Consider the following 27,442-nt stretch of genomic DNA (forward strand, 5'->3'; position numbering starts at 1 on the left):
GACAGCAACTTATCACACTATGTAAACTTAAGTGCCATCATAATTAGTCATAATAATTTGTTTAAAGAAAGTGAGAAAAAAAGAACTTTAAAAGATTTCATGAAAGATTTTTATGCCCATTTTATTTATTTTTATTTTATTTCTTAAACCTTATCTGAGGATATTTTTCCACTGATTTTTTTTTAAACACATCCATTGGTTGCCTCCTGCATGAGCCCCGACCAGGACCCAATGGGGTGAGGAGCCTGAAACCAAGTTACATGCCTTGATCAGAATCGAACCCGGGACTCTTTGGTCAGCAGACTGGTGCTCTATCCATGGAGCACCAGTTTATGCCCATTTTAAGCATAAAGGTGAGGGGTGGGAATGGAAAATAGTACTACACTGAATTAAATAGGATAGATGGATAGCTGTATAAAACTTAAAAAGTGTATTTAGTGGAGGGGGATTGAAGGACTAGGTGAAAAAGGTGAAGGGGTTGGTACTTGGTAGTTAAAAAATTGTCATGGGATGTAAAGTGCAGCATAGGAACTATATATGGTGCCAGTTGGGTACAGGAAATAGCAGGGAGAAAGCTTTGTAAAATATATGATTGTCTAACCACTATGCTGTACACCTGAAACCAATAAAAATAATATTGAATATGAACTACGATTGAAAATTTTAAAATATTTAACATTTATATATAACATATTTAATATAAATATATTAAATTATAGATATAAGTTATTGCTTACTTTCAATATATTACTGAATATACCAAATCCTTCAATTTTGCATAGCCCAGAAGGTTACTTAAATTCATACTTTCCCCTTTAAGGCTAGTATCCTGTCTGGAAAAGACACCAAGAGAAACGTAATTCTGTTAATCTTTTTAATACAAGTGAATATCTTCAAGTCAAGTATTATACATATTCAACAATGTTTATTATATTTTTACTTTAAGGTTTTACATGACTTTATTTTATTCGGTATCTACTTATCTTTCCTTTCTTGAAAAATTGCATGATTCAATTTAGAAGAATAGCATTGGAAGCACTCCAGTTACAATTATGTCTCATCTTTCATAACTGTATTCAAACTATCACTGACTATCTCCTCATAAGCCATAGAAATGGAGTTTATCTTCTTGCATGTTCATTTGTTTGTCTTGGTGATATCCTGTAATTGTGTTCTTCATTTGGGTTCATACTCTTGAGGTTATATAATCTGTTCCTGGACTCTCTTTATTTTACAGGACTTATAAACTATAGGCATATGTTAAGATCATTATTAAGTATATTTAAAACCAAAGCATTATGCTAAGCGAAATAAGCCAGTCAGAGAAAGATAAGTATCACATGATCTCATTCATATGTGGAATCTAATGAACAACATAAACTGATGAGCAAAAGTAGATCCAGAGACATAGAAACATTTAACGGACTGCCAAACCTCAGAGGGAAGGCAGGGGAGGGTGGGTGGGAAAGAGTTCAACCTCAATGAACTTGTATGCATATATGCATAACCCATGGACACAGATAATAAAAGGGTGGTGAAGGCCTGGGGTGGGGGGCAGGGGCGGGCTGGGAGAGGTCAATGGGGGAAAAAGAGGACATATGCAATACTGTCAACAACAAAGATTAAAAAAAACACACTATAATTTGCTTTTGTTATTTAAAATAATTTTAAAAGAAAACTAGAACAAATTGAATATATTAATTATAAAAAATGATTAACACTCCTTGATTATTTACTATGTACTGGGTGTGGGGTAGGGCTTTAGAATAGAACCAAAATATAGTAATGGAAACCATTACTATATGTCATTATCACTAGAAATATAAACAACAATCATTAAAGAACTATTACTGCTAAAAATTGCTGGACTATTTTTTTATTTGTTGAAAAAAAGTCTGCCTTGCTCATATTAATTGGTTGTTGAATTCAATATGTTAAAAATGTAAAATAACATTAATTATATTTACATTTAATACCATCACATTGCTATTTTTATTTACTTAATATTTAGTAGCTGAGTTGGAGGAAATATCATGAAGTTCAAATCTGATATGAAGATGAGTTCATAAATTCTACATATGGCACTAAGTTCCTTTCATACACTGCCTACTTTAATCCCAGATAGTGTTATGTTTATGAAGTGAAGTATTTAAACTCTTCTTCCTATACAGATAGAATGCCTTGCCTAGTAAGAAATGCTTATTTCCCTGAGGTGTTTCAATAAATATTAAAGAAACAAATTAGTGTTAATATGTTTAGCACATATTTTACCTTAAAGAAAAAACAAAAAAACAAAACAAGGCTAGCTCTAGCCAGTTTGGGTCAGGGAATAGAGCTTTGGCCTGGGGACTGAAGAGTCTGGGTTTAATTCCTGTGGGACCTGGGCAGGAGGCAACCAATCCATATGTCTCTCTCACATCGATGTTTCTTTCTCTCTTGTCTCTCCGCATCACTTCCACTCTCTCTAAAAATCAGGTGAGCACTAACCAAAAAAAATAAAACATCTGTGCTGCTTTGAAAGACAGGTTTCCAAGTGCATAGTTCTTTCTGCTGACACAGAAACCATGGGGCCACTAAGTTATTTTGCATATAGATCATTTTGTAAATTTTGACATTGAGGAGTCATTTTTTTTTCCCAAAGATTTTAAATCCATTTATTGCCTACATTAGCAGAAATGTTAGATAAATACTACAATATCTGGAAAAAGCTTTTTGGACATAGATAAATACTACAAAATCTGGAAAAACCTTTTTGGACATATAAGTCAATGTCTATATTAAAACTAAATGTGTATTTCAGGAAAGAAAGTTAAATTTTGGAGTATTTATTAAAAGATCACTCAGTTTGATAATAATGAGATTCCTAGTAGATATGAAGCATAAAATAAATTAGAGAGACATCTCAATAATAAAGACATGGTTATTTATTTTATTATTTCAAGAAAATGTACTAGTCTTGCCTTCTTAATTGAAGTAATTTCTAATCAGCTTTATTCTATATTCTGCTTATAAAATAAATTCCTTTAAACAGTAGGCAGCACATATCAGAATATTTGAGGTGGAGGATGTTAAGTTTTAACAAAACAATCAGTTTTAATAATAAACATTTATGTTGTCCACACAAAAGGCAGACATTGAAATTTGACGATTTTCCTATATTTTATACAAACATTTCCATAAAATATCTATAAATATTCCACAGTTCTCAAAAAGCATATCAGAATACCAAAGGGTGAGGAATAAGATTATCTTGGTCATGAAAAGGTACATGGATTAAAATGCTCTCTAGAGTGAGAATTTGAAAAGGAAAATGTTAAATATTTGAGTTGTGGATTAATTAAATTTTAAGGGAGACCAACTTTAATTGTGTTGTTGGTTCTTTATCTGACCTGCCAATTGGTAACTCTCAATGCTCTGCTTTGAGTAGCAAGTTGAAATGATATTTAGGATAAGGAAAATGATGAGCAAAAAGATCATTTATAGTAGCATTTTATTATTTTTATGTTAATGTGCTAATTATTTGAGCAGTTTGGACCTTGGGGACTCTGGTTTCTTTAGTACCTCTTTACAACATAAGAATTATTTTGTTGTTACTCTTATGTTCAGGAAAAAAATGCAATCTGCAATATTAAATCTAACAGGTTACACAGGTATGTTCTGAAATCTCACTATTATATTATTTTCTGTTGAGATGGATTCAGTAGAGTAGGATTCTGAAGAATTTCATCTGGCTATAAGTACAAAGCTCTAAGGCACACAAACCCAAGCAATATGTAACCGGTATTTATGGAGCAGGTATTTACACAACATATACTTTCAGCATATTTTAGAAATGTAAACTAGTATGATTTATCTTTACTGACAAGTTACTGACAACTGATTACTGAAATGTAATACTTAGTAATTCATACTTAGGTTGATATGTGGTGAAATATCACTGGCTATTATCATAAGGATGTTAGGAAGTAGATTAACATTTAATTAATATAAGTGTCTTCTACATGATATCTGAAAAAGCAGATGGTCTTTCAGACTCTATGGGAATGTACCAATTGATGAGGAATTTATGGGATCTGAAGACAATAAAGTCCACTAATGGATAGTTAAAATTATTCAACCAAAAGTTGCTACCCTATAAATTCTACTCATCGGTAAGAGTGCTGTACACTTCAGTAGTATATTAGAAAACAAACAAAGACATTTAGAGAGGATGAAATAAAATAAATGTATATGAAACTGTTAGCATTCCAATCTCTATCCTGGTGGATCTTTATACATACCACTTGCCTTCTTCGATATCACTGGAATATAAAATATCCCTCTGCTAACATAAAGCTTCTTTCTGTTCACCTATACTGTCTTTTTGGCTCATAAGTTTCTTCTATAATTTCTACTGGGTTTCTTGTCCATATTTTTGCCATGAAGTCATGGTTCTAATAATTCAATCTTGTGTACCCTATAGGAAAACCATCTAATCAAGCAATAACTCAAAAAAAAAAAAGAACTACAATTAGGCCAAAGTGAGTTTCTACTTTTAATTTGGGGGTGGTCATAGCTTCTCATGTCTCCTGAGTTTAAAAAAAAAATTCTCAGGTGACCCTATGTACACTACAAAGGTGTGAAGAAACAAGTAGCTCTTTATAAATTAAAAAAATAAAATAAAACCACACACACAAGGATTACTTTCCTCCCTTCCCCTACCTACCTACCTATACACAATCCCTGAAAAAGAATCTGAAATCTAAGTGTTTAAGGTTTTCATGTGGGAAGACTTATGTATTTTAATTCTTGTCCTATGTATTGAATCTACTTTTTCACCATAATTATACATTATCTTGCCTTAATGATTTTTGGAACAAATGAATATAAGTAAATAAGGCAAATCAATGAAGTTCACATATAAAATTGTATATCCCTTACTCCTCAAATAATATTTTTGAGGAGTTACCATCCATCTAATAAGTTCTGGACTCGGCATTCTTTTATAAAATGGTACAAGGCCTTCTGGAGTGTTAGATTATGCATTTGGATCTCTGATTTAGTGGAACAGTGTAAAAACCTCTCATAATCAGAACACTCCCTATTGGCTTCACATCTGAAGATCCCCAAGAGTGCTATTTGTCCCAGTGAACATCTGGAATAGATTACATGCAGTTAATTGGCTCCAGGTCGAGCTTGTTACAGACAGTAGCATGCAGTATAACCTATGCAATTCACTAAATCCACCCACTTGAGGTTAAATCGCACCTACTTCTCTCTATAATTCCTCCCAGATGCAGGGCACACATATGTGTGCAAACACAAAATGCATACACACACACACGCAGACACACACACACACACACACACACACACACACACGAACTGGAAGATAGCAAAATGTCAATAGATGAGTGGAGAGGTTGTTGGCAATACATTTTACCCATAAATTATTTCAATTACAAGATTAAGAATTGAATTCAAAAGATTGTTGGGAAGAAAAACGAAGAATCAGGAGCAGCAGATTTCAGAGAGTTGACTGTTTTATAGCAGAAACAATATTTAAAGTCAAATAAAAAGTTCCAGCAGGTTCAGGGTTTGTGTTTTATTTTGTCCCTCACCCTTAGCATATGTTTCAGCACGTGTAGGTACTTATCAGAATGTCATAGAAGCAAGGAAAGCAGTGCTTTGATATTTAACTTATTTAACAATATTAATGAGTTGGGTTACAAGGAACAGTATGACTACTGTTCATTGAAAACCAAAACATCAATCTTCTTAACTTATAGTGTTGGAGGCACAGGGCATGTCATAGCGATTAATGACCAGTTGGAGGAGTAGATATCTCAATACATAGCCAAGGGCCATTAACCCCAACTGGCCATTAATTCCCAGGAAATGTCCTGTACTGAAGTCATTATTGCTAATAAAATGCACACATGGAAAATTTCCTCTCTTTTGCCTCTGCATAAACATACATTCACATTACATGCATTGTTGCATGTCATGAAAAAAAAAAAGTAGTATTTCACATGTCCAGAGGCTCAGAAAAAACTAAGCCTAATGAGAAATTTAATACCTACTTAAGTTCTACATTCAATTTGCCTTTCACTTCTTTTTCAAAGGGTATGACTAGGTGAAGGAATACATGTTTGTATGTCAAGGCTGTGGATCTGCTGCAATCAGATACCTGTGTTCTGCTAACAAGTGGGTATAGGGAAAAGTGAAAGGAACAGGCAAATGGGATTCGAGAAACCTGATGAATATGGATAGAAGCAGCTCACATGATGTAATATCAAAGGCAGTGTGGAGTAACAGCATAGTTTGTGTCATAATATATTAGGTACCAGGGCAGGCATGAGACACATTGAAGAGTTAGCTCAAGTTCCTCTTTGGTGTCCTTTCTTTTCTGCGCCACTGGACTATGCAAGGTCTCTGTCTTCTCAGCAATTTAACTACGTTTATCATGCTCTGGCTTTTGACGAACCCTTAAGTAGGTTTCCCTGTTTTCTTGAACTGTCTCCTTTTGTATCCCATTCACCTTTATCTGCCCTCCATGAAACTGTTTTAGTCTTGCTTAAACCTATGTGATACTCCTTCGAGCTGTCATCCCTAACATCCCATAAATATCCCAACTTTAGGAATTATTTCATGGTACTTGAACTATTTCTATATAATCAACCACTCTTTTCAGAAAAGAATCTTATCTTTATTCTTACCTTAATAAATACTTAGGCTTTAGCTATGGTTTAAAATATATATATATTTATATTTTATTTTATTTTTTTGAGCAAAAATTAATTAAAGCAGCACCAAACTGGAAATGGCTAGGAGCACTCCACCATCAGGAATCAGGGAGAAGACATATAGAGAAAGTGCAGAAGCAAAGAAAGGAAATTATTATTATTTTAAAATGTCTTTATTAATTTTAGAGAGAGAAGAAGGGAGAGGGATAGAGAAATAGAAACATCATAAAAGAGAAGCACATCGATTGGCTGCCTCCTGCATGCCGCTTATTGGGGATAGAGCCCACAATCCGGGCATGTGCCCTGACTGGGAATAGAACTGGTAGCCTCTTGGCTCATGGGTGGATCCTCAACCACTGAGCCAAACTGTCTGGGCAGAAAGTAAATTATTTCATTGGCTATATTTTAAAATTTAGTTGGCCGTTTGTGATTGGTTGTCTTTAGTGTTTTGAGTTCATAACTTTGAGTCATTCATAGGCTTAGATTTAGGTTTACTTACCACCATGACATTAGAGCCACAACAATCTAATGGCCTCCTTCTTTAATTAATTTACTAGCATTAAGTCATTTAATCTATGCAAAACAATTTTAAAAAACTAGTATATATAAATGCTCAATGAATTAATTTGTAATTATTATTACTAGGATTAGTTTAAAATATGTGAGTTTTGATTTTTTCCGTATCTTAACAAAGATAACCAAGGCAGCTTCTTTATGGCAAACTTGTTAATAACCACCTCCTTCCTCTTATAAACCCTTTATTTTACAGTTTGTTTTTCTATTCCGTGCTCTCCTGTGTAGAACTGTATACGGTGCAACTAAGATTACTTTGTCCCAGGCCTAAAATTGTACTGGTGGCCCTGACCTGATCATCTCTAATTTTCCCAATTTTAGGTAGACTTTGTAAATATCTTTAAAGTCACAAGCAAGAGAAGAACTTCTCAAGAAGACAGCTTTTATTTTTTTTTTTGCTTGGGGGGGGATCTTTTCTTTTGACAATAATATGGGAAAAGAGTAGGCTTCTGCCCGTGTTTTTATCTGATTAAAGAATTCAAGTTACAGAAAGAATTGGCTCCTTCTACATTTGCATAAATAACTTTAGAAGAAGATATGCTAATTAGCATACATTGTTGATTTTAAGTTATACACTCATTTCCACAACTGAGTAAAGCCAGACATGGATTTTATTATTCATTTCTGATTCATTTCTCTGGCAAATATTTGTAAGAGCAAAACAAGAGAGAAGGAGCAGTTGTTTTTAAATCTATATACATTCATCAATTTATGACTAAGACTTGGAAAAATCTGCAAAATGCTGTATTAATAATAGTTCTTTTCTTATTTTTAGCTTGTTTCCACTGTTTCAAAGAGAACATTGTTTTCATCATGAATGCTAATAAAGATGAGAGACCAAAGTCCAAAAGCTACTATTTTTACTTTTTTCATGCCTTGATGATGCTAAGCATGACCATGCTGTTTCTTCCAGTCATTGGAACTTCTAAGCAAAATATTCCACGGCTCAAGCTAACCTACAAAGGTAAATGTGTAAATGTTTTCAGATTTTCTTTTTAATTACTGTATTTCTTTTATTTAGAAATGCATGCTGACTTCACTGACATGTTTATTGCATGGGCATCAGTTAATAAAAATATTACAGAACACAAAGACCAATTATTTATCATTTTTGTGAGGAAAATAGATATCCAAACTGTATGTGTAGATGCAATATTCATTCCATTTTTTACAATGATCAACTACTTAGAAGTATAATTAGGAAATTTTGGTCTGCAAGTTGTAATCAGTTTTGTATTAAAACAAATCCCTAAAAAGAGAAAAAAAAAATATTTCATATAGCTGCTACCAATTAGTTTATCCCTAGAGGATATTTTCTTTTTTAAAACAGTAAGATATCATCAAAAAAATTAACACACTAATATACCTTTAACATCTCAAGCATATACATATTTTATTATTTTAAGGTAGTATGAAAGGCTTAAAAGGATGAGAGAACTATTTCTGATATGAAATATGCTAAACTAATTGCTTTTAATATTTAAATTAATATAAAAGCAAAGTTTATATAAGTTATATTCAATCATCTTATGTATATGTATTTGTAAAAGATATATGTATATACTTACATGTGAGAGAGAAGACAGAGAGTGCCAAGTTTTATGCTCAAAGATTTCTTTCTTTTGTTCTCTTTCCTATGATATACCTTTTGCTTCTTTAATACCTTAACTACTGAGAGGAATGTAGAGGGATCAGACTTCTCTATTCTGAAGTTGGCAAGAAAAGATTATACTGGCGGTTTTAATATCCTCTAATATTTAAGACAGCTTATTTTCAGCTTAAATTAAATATCAATTATAAAAGCTAATTTGATGTCAAATAAAAGTGTTAATGGAATTAGCATATTATACACATTACATATTTTTATATGTTGGTATTTGTTTGGAATTTATATCATGAATTAAAGAGTTAAGGCAACATACCTTTTTTAGTTTTATAGTCTTATTGAATTTCTAGAACAGATAAAACTAATCTATGGTTTAAAAAATCAGAACATAGCCTTTTTGTGGTCAAAGGGAAGATTGATTGGAAATGGGTAAGAGAGGAAACTTTCTGGGATTATGGAAATGTTCTCTATCCTGATTAACATATCAATCACTGAAGTATATGGATATTTTACAACCCTTCATATTGCACATGTCCAATTTGTTTATTTGCCTGTACTTAACATTACCTTAAGAAAAGAACAGAAAATAAATATTAAAACTATCTGGAAAGTTTGAAAACAAAGATATTAAGGGAAAAAAGGAAATGTTATCTGATTCTATGCTAGTGAGTAACACAAGAATGTTGCATTGATAAGGTGAATAATGTAAAATAAATCAGACTTGCAAAAAACTTTATTAGTTGTTAATAATCACTAACTATGGATTCATTAGGAGCAAAGTATTGGTATAAGGATTGTGTGTGAATTATGTCATTTCATTCTCACCACCATCCTGTGAGATGGGGATTATTACCATTCCTTTTACTATATATAAAGTTACAGAGGTGCTGAGAAGTTGAGAAATTTGCCAATATCTCAAATTAGTTCATGGTTCAGCTACTGCATCAAACCCATGCTTCATAGGACCTGGATGCCTAATCCTGTTTCTCAGACCCTAGACATCAGTAGTTCTTCCCGGAGGCACTTGCCTCCCAGAGTGAACTTTAAAGTTGGAAGAAGCATCATGCTGATATTTAACTAACTGAATAGATGAGTTTCAGTCGTTAAAATTGAATGGAGTTGAAGAAGACTGCATGCTCTGTTTAAGATCACTGGGTGACCAAAAAAAGAAAAAAAAAATCATTGTATGGCCAAAATAGATGTACAGATTTGTGGGATTCTATGTCCTTTGATAAATTTATGGAAAAAAGATAAGTAGATTGCCATTATGATAATTGGTGTTCGTAATCAAATTTTTATACAAGTGATTACTCAAATGCAGTAAGTTAATCATTTAAAAGTAAATAATTAAAAATAGAAAAGCATTAACTAAGTTTTTCCCTAGGTAGAGGTTTTTTTTTTATATATTAATAAATGTTTTTGGACTTGTACTCAACCTTATAAGAGTTTAAAATAATTTTTTTTATATATCTCTTACAGATTTTCAGACCTCTCAGCACCTAGTGCTTATATATAAGGAGAACCTGGTATAAGTGTTGGATTGATTAGACATTAAGAACTAGTCTTTTTTTGGTTCTTATATTCAGTATACTTACGGAATGGTAGGTTTTTATCTATATGTAGGTCATCTACATATCAAAGGCTGCTAAACAGTAGCAAAGATTAAATGCAGGGTAGGAATTATAGAAATTGCCTCCCAACTGAAGCTTAATAGTGACACACAGGCATAGGCACATTCTAGCTGGCTCCCAGTAGCTTCTATTAGTCATTCATTTCCAGATTATCTATATCTACCTATCTATATATATCTAAAGATATATATCTATACATATATATATCTATATATATCTGTCTATCTATCTATCTATCTATCTATCTATCTATCTATCTATCTATCTATATAAAAGGCTAATATGCTAAGTGTCTGACTGTCCAACCAGTCACTATGACGTGCACTGACCACCAGGGGGTAGATGCTCAATGCAGGAGCTGCCGTGAAGTGCACTGGCCATTTACAGAGAAATGGCACTGCGGATCTGGCGCCCACAAAGCAACACTCGACTTCTCCCAAGTGGGACACAGGACCCGCCACCACCCCGGAGCAACACCCCACCAAATTGCAGCCAATGCTGCCGAGACCCCATAGCACAAAATGTGGCCCACAGCCCAGTCCAGCCTGGAAACAGTGGCTGTGGGCGCCAGGTAATGACATCATGTAGCAATGCCCAGCTTCCTCTCCCTAGAGACTAGCCTCCTTGGAGTTTCTTCAGCCCAGGAATATGACTTGCTTTATAGCCAGGTAACATTTTACACTTTAACCAAATGTTTGTGAAGTATTATCCCATGCCTCATCTCATTTGATACTTGCAGAAGTTCTGGAATAGGTAGATAGGAGACTCAGTGGAATCCTATTTTCTTTTCATTAGCCAGAAAATGGAGATTTAGAAAGCTTAGAAACTTGACCCAACTGAAAAGAAAAAATGGTGGACCTTGAAAATGACTTCAGGTTTTCTCACTGTGCAGAATATAGTCAAACACTGCTGCCATTAAATATTTTACCCTTCGTTTCCCCTGTGTGATCTATAATAATAATAATCTGCTTTTTATTGATATTTACTGCTGTGTTGCTGACAATTACCTGAAAGAGAAGTTGGAGTGCTTCACTGGGCTGGAAAAAGTTTAGCTAAATCAGAAAGCAGGTCTAATTAAGCAAGTTTATACATATATATATATATATATATATACTATATATACACACACACACACACACAGCTCTCACTGGTGCTAATTGTATGTGTGTGTTTCGATCTGTCATTGTTGATCGTGAATTTGGTTGACACTTCTATCATAAAGGGCAAATAGCGATATTAAAATATGTCTTCTAATTAATTTCCTTTCAATGTGCATGAATTCGTGCACTGGGTCACTAGTGCACTGGGTCACTAGTATACTAATAATAGAGTAGTCACCTTGGCTAGGAGAATTATTGACAACTCTTACTACTCTTTCCACTGTAAAGCTTATGGGTCCCCTTTTTGGAAATCATCATGTAGAACTATGCAGTCTACATTTCCCATCCACTTTAACCTTTTGCACTCGGATGTCGAGTGTGACTCGACACAGTTAGCATCAGTAGCAGCTCATATGTCAAATTGTATTGAATGTATCAATAATTTGAAATATAAAAAAATCCAAATAAATAAGTTTGTATGAAAAGAAACTCCAGTTTTTTATTCTACTGCCGCGCTTTGTAAAATCTGGGGTATTTAAAAAATTAAATCCCGAGTAGAATAAAGGAATCAAGAAAAAAAGCAAGCGAGTGCAAAGGGTTAAAAAATGTCAACAGTTTTCTTATCCACCTCTTCTGTACCATATCTGAGAGTTTAGAAGGAAAGAAGTTCAAATCCTGACATGCTGCTTTTTAAAAATGGACGACTATTCCTGAATATACAATGTGATGACATAAAAATTATTGTGAACTTAGTGTTATGGTGAGAAGATTGCTTATATAACACTTTCTACATTTATGATAATAATCACAACTCTCCCTTGGCATTTTCTCTCTTTCTCTTATGATTCTGACTAATGAATTGAGATCAACTAGTACCACCCATTGCTTAAACAGTTTTAGCAGAGTGTAAAAGTTCATACTTGGGCACTAAAACACTGGCAGAATAGAATGTGAGGTTAGAAAAATAATCCAAAATTAAAAATTAAGTTGGGTTTAAAAACTAATTTTAATGGCCACAAAATCAGCTTTGTTTTCTTTGCTTTCCTTATGTGCTGATCAGAGATGCAGCCAGTGTCATTGTTTCAGCTCTTTCAAACATCTGGAAGATTATTTTGAGGGATTTCCTAAAGGCCAACAGAAATATAACAACCGTTTTATCCAAAGAATGCTTTTTGATAAAGACTTAGCTTTGAACCTCTAAATCCACAGGAGCTTGTTTGGTTCTATTGTTGTATAAAGAGACTTCTATTCAGTTGCATATTTTGAATTCTTGCACATTTACTCATGCTAAATCTGTTTCTTGAGTAATGAGTCAGGAGCCCTGAGTCAGTGTGTTCTATATTTCTGGATTTTGTGTTATAAGATATGTATACATAGAATCACTAGTATCTTCAATGTTCTTTGTTTGAAAACCCCCAGAAGATGAGATAAGTAACATAGCTAAAGAGAAAATGGACAAAAAAAATTAAAAAGGAAGAGAAAAAATGAAAGTTAATCAATTTATAAAGATCCATCCCTTAAGATAAATGTTGTTTCTTTTCCCTCTTTAAAATTTTAGAATTGACTTACATTTAATGGCTTATAACAGAGATATCAATCTGTCATATACATATATATACACACACATATATAGTATATAAATATAGATAGATAGATAGATAGATAGATAGATAGATAGATAGATAGATAATCTGATTCTCTGTTGTTATTGAATTTATTGGGATAACATTGGTAAATAAAATTACATAGGTTTTAGGTGTACAATTCTATAATACATCATCTGTATATTGTATTGTGTGTTTACTACCCCAAGTTAATATAGTCTCTTTTCTAACTACATTCTTTAGAGCCTGATGTAATAAGCATTCAGGTATCAATTCCATTTCAATATTTTCCTCACAAAAGTCTTGCTATCTCAAAGAATTACAGTAAACCTACAAAGCACCTGCTAGTCAACACTGAGCCCACACGTATAAGACATCAGAAAGGAAACTTACCCACTTAATAGTTACCATATATTCATCCAGTCTACAAAAATGTATTGAACAATCACTGTACCTCACACTGTCCTATGTCAGAGAAAAGTCACTATCCTCTTTTAATTTCTTTTTCAGATAGAGAGACATACAATGAACAGGTAATCAAACAAATGAATATTATTTAAAATCGTGGAAGTGCTATGAAGAATATGAAGCAATAGAGTGACTGGGTCCATGAACCCTACAAAAATGTATCATGAAGTTTTATGACACCTTGAAAACCATCTTCTTTATACCCATTTTGTAGATAAGAAACCTGAGGCTCAGAGTCTTAAGGCCTTGCACCAAAGCAAAAAGCCATTGCATGGCAGAACTAACTTACGTGTTTTCATCTTTCTACTTCAAGGCCCATGCTGTTGCCACCTTGTGTGCCCTTGAGAGAAACATTGTGTGTTCAGGAACACAAATATCATTATATACACACACACACACACACACACACACACACACACACACACGGTTTTATCTTTACTCCTTTGGCAGTATGTTCTTTTCAATAACTATCATTAGTAAGAACTATTTTTTGCTCCTCAAAACTTACATGTATTTTCTAGGAAAAAAAAAAAAACAACTAGAAATCACCTTTAAAAATTTTATCTGCTGTTGTATAACTAAACATTAATGTATTTGATAGAATGGTTTTTGGCTTTGTTGCAGTTTTGTGATAAATGATTGGATATGTCTATATATTTTTCTTCACTTAAAAATTACTCTGGCCCTAACTAGTTTGGCTCAGTAGATAGAGCATTGGCCTGCAGACTGAAGGGTCCCAGATTAGATTCCGGTCAAGGGCTTATACCTTGGTTGCAGGCACATCCCCAGTAGGGGGTGTGCAGGAGCCAGCTGATCAATGTTTCTCTCTCATTGATGTTTCTAACTCTATCCCTCTCCCTTCCTCTCTGTAAAAAAATCAATGAAATATATTTTTTAAAAATTACTCTGTTTAGCTGTGAAGTGCAGGATGTATCTTAAGTAGAGATTCATGGCTATTTGACTCATCTAACTTGTTTGATTTGACTAACCCTGGGACCAGCAAACTGGGGCTCGTGAGCCACATGCGGCTCTTTATCCCCTTGAGTGTGGCTCTTCCACAAAATACCACGGCCTGGGCGAGTCTATTTTGAAGAAGTGGCGTTAGAAGAAGTTTAAGTTTAAAAAATGTGGCTCTCAAAAGAAATTTTAATCGTTGTAGTGTTGATATTTGACTCTGTTGACTAATGAGTTTGCCAACCACTGGACTAACCCAATGTTAGTTCAATGAACTCAATTTGGTATAGCAGGGGAAGAAAGCGGGCTCTGAAGCCAAACTGCCTGGTATTAACTGCTGTTACTAGTTGTGGTATATTTGGACCTTTCTTTTCTGTGCTGCAGTTTTCTTATCCATAGCAGTGTAAACCTAACAGTAAATCTAAATGCATTAATTCATTTAATTCTAATAAGGTTGTTTGTGAAGGTTGATCCATGTAAAGCGCCTAAAACAGTGGTTTGGCATAGTAAGCATTTAATATGTTGGCAATTATTATTTTTTTGTGAAATATCATTATCATGCTAGATGTTAATGGTTATTCCCAGACTAGAGTTTCCCCTATGTAAATAAATTTGAAAAATATTACATAGTTTTCTCTTGGGGTTTACAACATATATTAAAAATGTTTTTACTCCCAAAGCATTTTCTACTAGAGTTAGTTTCCCTCAGTCAAGCACCACCCACAGATTGTGAATGTATTTAAGGCACTTTCCAGGATTTTTACCTTGTGGTCTTCTAGTTGTTAACAAGCTCTTACAGTTAAAAAGGTCATTGTTGACCTTGATTAGTGTTTTTGAGTGGTTGGTAGCCCTCAGAGTTGATTAAAATGAACCATAAAATCATTCATGAGGTCAGACATGTAGTCTGGGATTTTCTTTTTTTCCCTTTTTTAACAGTGGGAAAAGATGATGGCTTGCTCTGAAATTGTTCCCTTAAAGTACTTATGAAGAAGCATTATCAATCTTATAGTAAGAATTCCCATATATATACATTTTTATGAAGCAAGGCATTTTGGTGGATGTGCCATTTTTGAATGGACTCACTTGTTTACCCAGACATACTTTCTCTAAACTGAGGCTGTGCAGTTGGGCTTCCTCCATAGGTTTAAGAGTTCAAGGATAATTTTACGGTGTACACATTTGATATTCTGCAGTCAACAGTTCATAACAATAGATTCTGCGTGTTCACTATGTTTCCGGCCTTGTTCTGTCAACAAGAGGATATATCAGCAAACAGAAGAGGCAAAATTCCCTGTCATCATGTAGTTTCTATTCTGACTGAGAAGCCCGATGCATGAAATTAGTGCAAGAGTAGGCCTTCCTTCCCCCGGCTACTGGCACTGGCTTCCCTCTGGCACCCGGGACCCGGGCTTCCCTCACAGCCCTGGCTTTGTCCAGAAGGTCGTCCGGTCTAATTAGCATATTACACTTTTATTATTATAGACGTGGAAAGGCAGACTATACATAAGTACATTACATAAGCATGATAGGAGATGATAAGTGCTATGGTATAGAGAAAATGAATGAGAAATGTTCGCTAAAGAGTGGTGAGGTATAATAGTCAGGGAAGATCTCACTAGAGAGTGATGTTTTCACAGATATTTAAAGAACAGTCTAAAGTCCTGCAGATGATTGGGAAAGGAACAGCAAGTGCAAAAGTCCTGAGGTAAAAAGGTATCTGGCATGTTCAAGGATCCTAAGGAAGACAGGATGGCTAAACCTGAAAGAAGAAGATTGCTTAAATTAGGGAGTTAATAGAAGGCAAGAAGATTAGTCCTGCCACTGCTGCCATTATTAAAACATTGATTTTTCATCTGTGTTATGGGAATTTACTGGAGAATTTTGAGCACAGAAGGAACATGATCTGACTTGCATTATAGATTCAGTCTGGTTTCTGTGTTGTAAATACACGGAAAGGGAAAGCGTAGGGAAATAGGGAATCAAGTTGGAAGCCACTGTTGCAGTGTAGGAAGAAGAGTATAAAGACAGAGCCCACAACATTGTTGATGGACTGGATATGGAATAAGAGGAAGAGATATAAAATCTGACTCCATGGGTGTTTTTATTTGTTTTTGGTTTAACCCTTTGCACTCACTTGCTTTTTTCTCGATTCCTTTATTCTACCTGGGATTTAATTTTTTAAATACCCCGGATTTTACAAAGCGCGGCAGTAGAATAAAAAACTGGAGTTTCTTTTCATACAAACTTATTCATTTGGATTTTTTTATATTTCAAATTATTGATACATTCAAAGAGTAATTTGCACTCGACATCCGAGTGCAAAAGGTTAAGGACAGAGTTACTATTAATTGAAATGGAAAAGATGGTAAAAGAAGTTGGATTGGGGAGATGAAGTGGACATATTTGCTTAAGAAGGCTATTAGATATCTAAGTGAGATGTCAAGAAGGCATTTGAGTATATAACTTCTGGAATTTATGGGAGATGTCATTTGAAGATATGAATTTGGCAGTTAGCCTATAAAAATTTTTAAATCTATGAGACTCTGTGAGATGACTAAGGGATGTAAAATAATTCAAAGGATTGAGTTCTGGGATACTCTCACGTCAGGAAATTAGAGAAAGGAGGAATAAGCATCAAGTGAACTGAAAAGAAGCACCCAGTTGTGTGGGAGAGAAATCAGAAATTTATTACAGCGGAAGTTAAATTCAAAAAGTAAAGGAAGCCTGGCCAGTGTGGCTCAGTGGTTGAGTGTTGACCCATGAAGCAGGAGGTCACGGTTCGATTCCTGGTCAGGCAGGGCACATGTCTGGGTTGCGGGCTCGAACCCCCATAGGGGACTTGCAGGAGTCAGCCAATTAATGATTTTTTCTCATCATGGATGTTTCTAACTCTCCCTCTCCCTTCCTCTCTCTGAAATCAATGAAAACATAATTTTTAAAAAATAAAGGAAAAGGGATTATCAGCAGTGTCATACTGAGCTAATGTGTTATGAAAGATGACAAATAAAAATTAACATTAGATTTAATAGTTCATTGCTGTTGATGATATCAGTTTCTGAATGTGGGAGCCATAGCAAAATGAGGATAGATTCTTGTAAGTATAGGCTGAGGGACTAGACACCATTATAAATAAGGTTTTTCAAGGATTATTTTTTTTTTTTTTTGTAAGGGAGACAAGAACAGTAGTAGCTGGAAGGACAATGTGATCAAGAGACTTGCTTTTCAATGTGTTAAATAACAGCATATTTATATGCTAATTGAAATTATCTAGGAGAGGAATAATTGATGATTCAGAGAGATGTGGGACAATCCATACACTATTGAAGAAAATAGTAAAGAAACTTCATTTTTTCCTTCCAAAAATAGGCAACTCTTAGAAAATAAGTTAACAAAAGTGGCTTATGTTACATAATAAACTATTATCTGGTTCATTAACAGCGTCGATTATTGTCAATATGGAAAGAGAGGGTAAATATATAGTAAAATGTATTCAAGGAGGAATGTGTTCAATTTGATATAGTGACATAGGTTGTAAGCACTGTATATGTTTAGAATATTGATATATAAGGATTTGGAAATTAAATTCCAGAAAGATTAAATAATAACCCCAGGGTTACATAATAGATAATTAAAAAAAAAAACAAACTGATCCAAGTCTCTACTTTTCACTTCAATATTGTTTGTACTACAACTTGTCTGTATCTAACCCTGTTATTTAATAATAATTAAAATATATTTTAGTGTATGTGGAGCTCTGTTCTAAACATTATTGATCTGTGGAGGTTCACAAAGCAGTGTAAGTTACATAATAATATGAGGTAACAGATGCTGTCATTTTGCCACACAAATATCATTACAAAATGTGTTCCTGGAATTAAGAGGATCCACAAAAATCACTGAGGTCTGCAGTGGTCAGTGATGCCCTTCAGGCAGGGTCAACGAGACCCAGGTCATGAGACCCTTTGGTTGTGTCTTTGGTTATACATAAATATGGAAGGGACTTTAGAAGGGCCATAGCTTAAGTAAAGGCAATATTTTGAGGGATTACACCCAGTCAACATTTTTTTTTTTGTTAAAAAAATGTTTTCTTTGAACAGATCTTACATGTAGTTGGTTTTCTATTCTATAAATTACTGAGTAGATAAAAAGTTTTATATGCAACTGCTTGTTTTATGATTTCACTTACCTACAATTTGGCTCTCATTCCTTAGGTCTTATTATAGAATTTTTTTTACAGTAAAGTTCTTTCAATACATGTGTAAAATATAAATTTATGGACATTTTAAAAGTGGATGTTATTGGGTCTTTTTAACAGAAAATTTGATAAATGGCTCTGTTTCTTAAGAACTAGTAATATACATTTTGTATTTTTGTAAGAGCCCATTAAACATGTTGATTTAATTCTATTAATCCAAAAGAGTCATACATTAGAACTAAAGTGCTTTTTACTTAGAAAGAAAGCTACTCATAAAGAGGTTTATTTGTCTAAAGCCACAGTGTGCTAGACACAGTAGAAAAAATAAGATAAATATTTCAGTAATCCCAATGGAATGGTGGAGAGGAAGAAGCAATAGGAGTGAACTTGTCTGTGGGTATATTCCATAAACTTAAGTAGAGTTGTTTTTAAAAAGAACCTTGTTTTTCCAAGTAATGCTAAATCGTATAATATAAACTATAGCGGTAGTGGTTAATGGGGTTAGAGATAGAAGGCACAGATAGATTTTAGCTCTTCCTCTGGTTCATTCATGCTGCATTAGAATAATTATTTGCTCCAAGTCTAGATTTTCTCATTTGGACATTAAATAATATAGGGAAGGCTCCTTGGATGTTATAAAGCACAAAATGAATGTTATGCCAAGCTTCAAAGAGAGAGAGCAACATATATTATTGAATGAATTGAAAACATGAATTTAAGGTCTTTAAAAATATAATTATATTCAGGCATCTTGGGTAGAATTTCTGCTGCCACAAGTAACAGGGAATTTACTTAACAGTCAATAATAAATCATAAGTTGTCATCTTTGCATCTTCCTTCCAGGTTAATGCATATTAAATGAATGTACTTTCCTCCTTTATATAAGAAAATAGGGGCAGTTGGAAGTTTACATACATCATGGGTTTAAACTAAGCAGGTCATTTATTACTTATAGCAATTAAGTTCATTATCATTTAAGTTAATTAAGTGAGAGATGTACAGACTTGACCAAAGTAGAATTGTAAAGGGGGGAAAATAATAACTTGGTCATCTTGCATACATTACTACATGCCATCATTTAAAGGTTTGAGAGAAATTCTCATGTGAAGAAGGAAGGAGTGCAATGGGTCACAGTGTTCTTTAGCTTTTGTATTCCAGCTGTGGTTCAAGGACCTGTAGCATCAGCATAATCTGGGAGCTTGTTAGAAATGCAGAATCTCAGACCCCCTCCCAAACTTCTAAACGAGAATCTTATTTTAACAAGAATCCCAGCTGATTTGAATGCTTATTTAAAGCTGAGAAGCACTGCTCTAGAGTATTGTTTCAGAACCCCTCCCCTCCCCACCCACACACGAGCATTTGGAAATCACATCGGGAACCTCTTATGACTGCAAACCATTAGAGCCACAATTGGGTCTTCAAATGGCACATTAACCTCTCTAAATTATTAATAAGCCTAAAGTAAATCCTGATTTAGAAGGAAGGTGGATAAAAGAATGCAAACAAGAATCAGTAGTTTGAAACTTCATTAGTTAAAAGTTTACTATACTTATGTGCAAGAAATGATCATGAATTACAACAGTAATTTAGACATTATTCTTACCTACTAGAGGGCCAGTGCACAAAATTCGTGCACTGGGGGCAGGGGGCAGTCCCTCAGCCCGGCCTGCACTCTCTTGCAGTCCAGGAACCCTCAGGGGATGTCCAACTGCCAGCCCTTAGGGGATGTCCGACTGCTGCTGAGGCAGGAGAGGCTCCCACCACCACTGCTGCACTCACCAGCCATGAGCCTGGATTCTGGCTGAGCAGCGCTCCCCCTGTGGGAGCACACTGACCACCAGGGGGCAGCTCCTGTGGTGAGTGTCTGCCCTCTGGTGGTCAGTGTGCATCATAGTGATCGGTTGTTCTGCCATTCAGTCAATTTGCATATTAGCCTTTTATTATATAGGATAAGGGCTTTTAGTATTTTTAAGGGGCAAAGTAACTGCAGAAAGATTAATGTCATAGGATTAGGGTAAATAAAGCAAACATTTACAAGAATTTCAGAGGCAGCTGGGTATGAAACTGAACTTTGAACATGGGAAGAATCTTAGGGCTTATTGAATGAAGTGTATATTAGCATTGGAGGATTTTGATCATAAAGTTAACCTAACTTAATTGTGATTTATGGGGGAATAAATGAAATTGGCAGCATTATGTGCTAAGAATTGGCGAGGGAAGAGCACATAGAACTAGGTTGCTTATGAGTCTGTTACAATAATTTAGAGAAGTAGTAATATGGATCTTAGCCTGGCTGACAATAGGAATAAATAGTTGATGAGAAGAATAGGAAATTTGCATGACAGAATCTATAAGTACTTTAAATTTAGCTGGATGTTGGTGTGAGTGAAATCAACAAAAATATATATATATTTATATATTTTTTTTTTAAAGAAAAAGGAGCGCTCACCAGTTTGGCTCAGTGGATAGAGTGTGGGCCTGCAGACCAAAGGATCCCCATAAGATACCAGTCAAGGGCATGTACCTGGGTTGCAGGCTCCTCCCCAGCCGGACCCTGGTTAGGGCGCATGCAGGAGGCAACCAATCGATGTGAGACACATCGATATTTCTCTCTGTCTTTCCCTCTATCTTCCACTCTCTCTAAAAATCAGTAGAAAAATATCCTCAGGTGAGGATTTTTTAAAAAAAAGAAAAGATAAACAGACTGACTTGTGCCTATTCCAATTTTTTAAAATTTTTATTTATTGATTGATGAGAGAGAGAGAGAGAGAGAGAGAGAGAGCGAGAGAGCGAACTATCAATTTGTTGTCCCACTGATTTACGCCTTCATTGGCTGATTCTTGTGTGCTCCCTGACCAGGGAGGACCCACGGCCTTGGTGTACCTGGAGGACGCTCTACCCAACTCAGCTACAGCCAGGCCGTGCCTGCTTCAACGTTGATGTGTCACTGATCAAAACAGTCTGACTTTCTTAAGTTATTTCCCCAAGCCCCCCGCAGTTTACGCTGAGTTAGCGGGAGGGTTCAGTGTGTCCCCTAAGGGCTGCTATCTTGCTTGCTTAGATGGAGGGGTACCCACTGTTTTCCCTCGCTGACCCTGTGGACTAGGGCGGATACATCCCCAAACATCATTGTGGCCCACCAGGCCTCACCAGGACACCTCTGGGCTCTCACACCGCAATCTCCCCCCACCCCCCCCCCCCCCCCCCCCCCCCCGGTTTAGGACAAAGTTTTAGGACAAACCAACTCCCAGAGCTCAGAACGCACCCCAAGCGGAGCTCAACCCCAACCCGAGGGAAACTCACCGAGAGGCGGGCAGCAGGCAGCGGCCGAGGCAGCGGACGCGGCTCCGTGGGGTCCCCCACCTGCGTCTGGGGCGCCCGAACCCCCGCACCTGTCTTCCCGCCCTTCTTGTCGCCAGAACTTTCCATGGACAGAACTAAGACAGTTGAGTAACAAGTGCGATGTCCGTTATTCCGGAGAAAGCAGCCCGGGGCTGGGGGAGCCCGGGAAGCGGAGCGGGATTGGCGGGAGGCCCGCGTCCCCGGCTCCAGTGAACCGCCTGCAGCTGAGCTGGGCGCACAGGTGCGCCTGCAGGTCCCGCCCGGCTGGTGCAGGCTCAGATCTGTGAGGAGCCTCCACTTCCTGGGCCCCGATATCTGAGTTACCTTTTTGGAGGTTAATTGCTATAAACAGGCCTTTGATTATCTTGCCGTTTGCACCAACATGGATAGACCTAGAGGGTATTATGCTAAGTGAAATAAGTCAGAGAAAGACAAACACATGTAGAATGTAAAAAAAAAACAAAATCAATTAACAAACTCAGATACAGAGACCAGATGGGAGGGAGGTTGGGAGGCTGGGCGAAAAAGAGGAAGGGATTAAGAAGTTCAAATTGGCCTTGTGCTTTAGGTTTGTCTGTTTTGAAGTCATCATTTGAGAACGAATAATTTATGACAGAGAAACAACTTATGGGAACATTATTTCATTTCTCATACCCTATAAGCATTGTCTGAATTTCAGGAGAACATTATTTTATAATGTGTTTTTAATCTCCCTCTTGGAAGTCTATGTACATATTCTGAGGCAAATTCCCTGCACACTTATACCAGGACTATCCCCCTTGGGTAGTTGATCAGGGGATCCTTTCTGGAGAAAACTGAGAGAAATGTTCTATGGATAATTGGCATCTGTTTATTCTGAATTAATAGCCAAACTGAAAATTTCCTGAATCTATGGAAATTAAATTTCAGCTCAGACTTCACACTGAGTACCCAGAATAATGAATGAAAACAAACAAATGAAAACCAACAACAAAAACAAAACTGAGACATATTCAGGCCAATTACTTTAAATTTCATAATAGTCACAGTGAGGTGGTGATTCAAATAACTACCAAGAAAAATAGAAGACACATTCAAAGGCTTGGGATACGTGTAGCCTCATACTTCTCAGTCGTGACTTTAGAAACTGGAAGATAGTGTATAAATGCCTCAGAGCTCTGAGGATGACCCCTGTCCAACCCAGAAATCTGCAGTTGGCTCAACTATCAATAAAAGATGGTACATTAAGGTATGACTTTCCGAGTTTTTAAAAGTTAAATTCGCACACTTGTTTGAAAACAAATCCACATTGATTTGTGACATGATGCTTTGATTTTAAACATATCTTAAAATTTGAAAAGAAAGAAATTCTCAATACTTTGAAGGGAGTTAAAAAAATAATTGTCAAAGTAGAATCAATCTTCCTCTGAATTATCCTCTCAACTATTTCTGAGGAAGTTTATTTTATTATCACATTGTTCTTATGGAAATTTACTAGGTTTTTTTTATAATGCTAACCTTTAAACATTTTTTTAAATTCATTTTTTAGAGAGAGAGAGAGAGAGAGAGAGAGAGAGAGAGAGAGAGAGAGAGAGGTGTTGTTCCACTTATTTATGCACCCATTGGTTGCTTCTTGTATGTGCCCTGACCAGAGATTGAATCTGCAACCTTGGAGTATCTGAATATACTCTAACCAACTGAGCTACTAGGAAAATACTAACCTTTTTTTATAGTTCAATGGGAAAAATTATCATAGTAAAGCTTTTGAGAATTTAAAAGGCCTCATTCTTATTCAAAGTAAAAACTTTAAAGGTCTCATAATCATAAATTATGAATCTCATATGTGATGGATTATATAAAACATCTACTGTTGAAAGCTAGCCAAATTCGAATAAACCTGTGATTTAAAAGCATGGAGTAGATGGAAATGTGACAGTGTAAAATTGCCACACTCCTACTCCACATCCTGTCCTGGCAAGAACACAGCTCTGATGATATAATAAGCTCTATTTGTTTCTAATTTATGCTTCCCTGTGTGGTATTGTCTGATTTATTATTGACATAGATAATGATCTGTCCAAGCCTAACGAACTGAATGGTTTCCAACATTCTGTTGCAGAAGATTAAATGAGAATTTTATTTTATTTTATCTTATTTTATTTTCTGATTGGGACTTGCATTTGCAGGAAGAGAACATAGCTGCACTTCTCACCTAGGAAAGTACAATGATATCATATGCACCTACAGTTTTGAAGCAGTCTTTTGCAAGGATTTTAGGTTTAACTAATATTCTTTCTTTCTGTTTTTTTTAGTTGTTAGCTCTGGAGAATAAATGTATGTAGATAGAGGTTAATTGGTATTTCTGATACATGGAAGTAACCAAAATCTTTTCATATGATCTCAAGCCTCAGAAAATCAATTGGAAGTGGTGGGTCCAATTGAAAATGAACTAATTTTCCAAAGGCTGAATGCAAGAGAGAATCCTTGCCTTGCCTTGAACCAAACATTGGAGAAGCAAATACAAGTTCACAGAGAGCAAAAGGGACTCAGTGAGCCACAGCATTCCTGATTTTCCTTTTGGAATCACAGTTTGCTTCCTTTACTCAATGATCCAAACTGAGAATAGGCCTTGTGTGTGTGTGTGTGTGTGTGTGTGTGTGTGTGTGTGTGTGTGTGTGTCTGGGGGTATCTGGGTGCTTTGGTAGCCAAAACTTTTCTGGAAACTATGGGAAGTAGGAATTTCATAGAAGGAATCTCTGGATACTAACAGACAGCATGAAAATCCTGAGAATTCAAAGATCAAGGGGGGAAGCTGAATTTATGGTGAAGGAAGGAATAGAAATATCTTTATTTTTTTACTTAGACAACTTTGCAGAGAACGCACTGGAGATGTGGTTGTATTTAAGAAACCTCAGAACCGCCCTACTGATGAACCTCAGAACCGCCCTACTGATGTAATAGTTATTTCCTTGAGGGAAAAGAGGAGTGGGTGGGACATGATTCTGTGTTGAATATCCTGAGATGGTAGCAAAAGGTGACTGGGTTATGATCTGGATTCATTTTGGGTTGTCAGCTCTCTCTGCTGAGGAAGCTTTCTCTCTCTAGGCTGGAGTAGATTGGATTGGAAATTGATTTTCCTCAAAGGTGATTTCCTTCCTACCCCTTGAAGTTCTGTCTTTAATTACCTCAAGTTTCTTCTTAAAAGAGAAAATAAAATAAAATAAAAGAACAGAAAAAAGCTTCCTGTTACATTTTTTTTTTTTTTAAGACTATGGGAAGCCATTTTTTTTAGCTACATGGCCTTCTCGTGAGAGAACTGTCAACTCCACCCACTTCAGGATTTCTGGCAGTAAATACAGGGTTTCAAGGGTTTGAGATCTTGTTCATTTAACAGTCAAACATTGAGGAAGTCTTTGTTGCTTAATCCTAAATTTATTAGATTCAATGTGACTAACCACTCCCTTCCTCTCTGCGGTGAAGAGGAAGAATGTAGACCATCAGGTCAAATGTTTTGTCAGGTCACATGAACAATTGTATTGAGGGAAACTAAAAGGGAGATACAAAGAATTATTATTATTTTTTTTTAGCCCAAACTTTTATTTGAAGCAGGAGCAGGGATTAAGGGATTTTTAGCCTTCCCCTCATATGAGCAGCATCTGGCTGTGAGTGAGGGGTCTTATTGTCACGATGCTCTACTTAACTGTCCTGGACTTCGCTGAATCGGTAACATGGGAGTCAAACAGGATACTGACAAGACTTTCCTTTAGCTCTAGTTGCTTTGTACTGTATTTCTGTTCTTTCCAAAGGTTAGAGACTACCTGCTCCTTGGAACAAAGCAATGGCCATAGGTAGGTGAATGACAGTGTGTGACTAGACACATCCTCAATTTTAACAAAGTTAAACATAAGGTTCCAATGCCATAGCACTCCAGTGTTGAAAGGGGTTTGTTTAGTGATCATTTGTTTTTTTCTGCTCACACATATTGCTGAGGGAAGTGAGGTAGCATTATTGGACTTGCTAAAGGAAATACAGACAGGAAGTTCTTTCCATTTTACTAATAAAGGTATTTAACAGTCTGCTATTTTTGGGACTAGTCTCCTTTGTCTGCAGTATATTGTCATTTTTGTTGTGGATGAGCATTTCCTTTACATTAGGCTGTAAGATCAATGCGAGTAGAACTTATCAGTCTTTGTGGCAAGTGCAGAGTACCTGGTGATCTTAGATGAGTCAGCCATTTGCCTTCAAAACTCAAACTTTTTGAGGGTAGTGACTCACTTTCTTGTGCTAAAAATGAGAAATTATTCTAAATAAAGTTATTAACTACATGTGGGAAATATATAATTTTTGCTGTGACTATTTTTTCCGTCTGTAGCAGGGGTGAGGAACCTTTTTTCTGCCAAGGGCCATTTGGATATTTATAACATTCTCGGGCCATACGAAATTTCAACTTAAAAATTATCCCGATATATTTGGTCAAACATTTAATTAACTCACTCTTAATGCCTTGGCAGGGCCAGGCCAAATGATTTTGAGGGCCTTATATGGCCCACAGGCCCGATATTCCCCACCCCTGAGTATCAGTTGTTGACAAAGACTCTGAACATACTCTTCAGAAAAAAATGCACACATACATGCAAACATATGAAAATATTGTTTATAGGGATTCAGATCCTCAGAACCATTCTGTCGCTCTGTAATGGTTTATTGATCATGGATCATGAACAACTTGTCTGCCATCATTCCATTAAAATCCATCATGCACATGAATTCCCAGACTTAAACTAGTAGAATAACTGAATGATCATAACTTTGCTTTGTTCATTTCAGAAAGAATCCGTTTGTAGATTTTCCCAGAGTGGGCATTTGAGGGTCTGGGCAATTGCATGAGATTAGAAACTGAGAACAAGGTGATAGGACAACGAATTGCTAAAGGAACAGTTAGAAGGAGCGTTTATGGTGGATTGAGTCAAAGGATTAGGTGGATAGAACAAAGATAGCATTTATGGCAGAGTTAACTGCTGCTGCCATCTGAGGAAAGGGGGCACAGGTTAATACCAGTAAGAGCAGAGCAGGCCTCCTCTCAAAGGCATGGGAGAAGCAACATGCTCACCCCACCACCCAAGGCAGGATGGACAATAGAGTTCCTATTTAAAAGGATGATAAACTGTGGATAGTCCTAAAAATCACACGCCTGACAGTTGCCAGTTTAGGAGAAGAAAAAAGATAAAGCTCAGAAATGTATTGCCGCCCTAACCGGTTTGGCTC

The 27,442-nt window shown here is 35.9% G+C and overlaps 1 protein-coding gene across 1 annotated transcript in view; it reads left to right on the plus strand.

The window, feature by feature from the left end:
- SEMA3D (semaphorin 3D) overlaps window positions 1-27,442 on the plus strand; it is a 195,192-nt gene that overhangs the window by 60,841 nt on the left and 106,909 nt on the right. Inside the window, exon 2 of the mRNA XM_008149524.3 lies at window positions 8,074-8,262. Coding sequence (XP_008147746.2) covers window positions 8,112-8,262 — 151 coding nt within the window. The 5' untranslated portion in view covers window positions 8,074-8,111. The remainder of the gene's footprint in view (window positions 1-8,073; window positions 8,263-27,442) is intronic.

Source organism: Eptesicus fuscus, chromosome 14 (assembly GCF_027574615.1).
Source record: "Eptesicus fuscus isolate TK198812 chromosome 14, DD_ASM_mEF_20220401, whole genome shotgun sequence".
Classification (NCBI taxonomy): domain Eukaryota; kingdom Metazoa; phylum Chordata; class Mammalia; order Chiroptera; family Vespertilionidae; genus Eptesicus; species Eptesicus fuscus.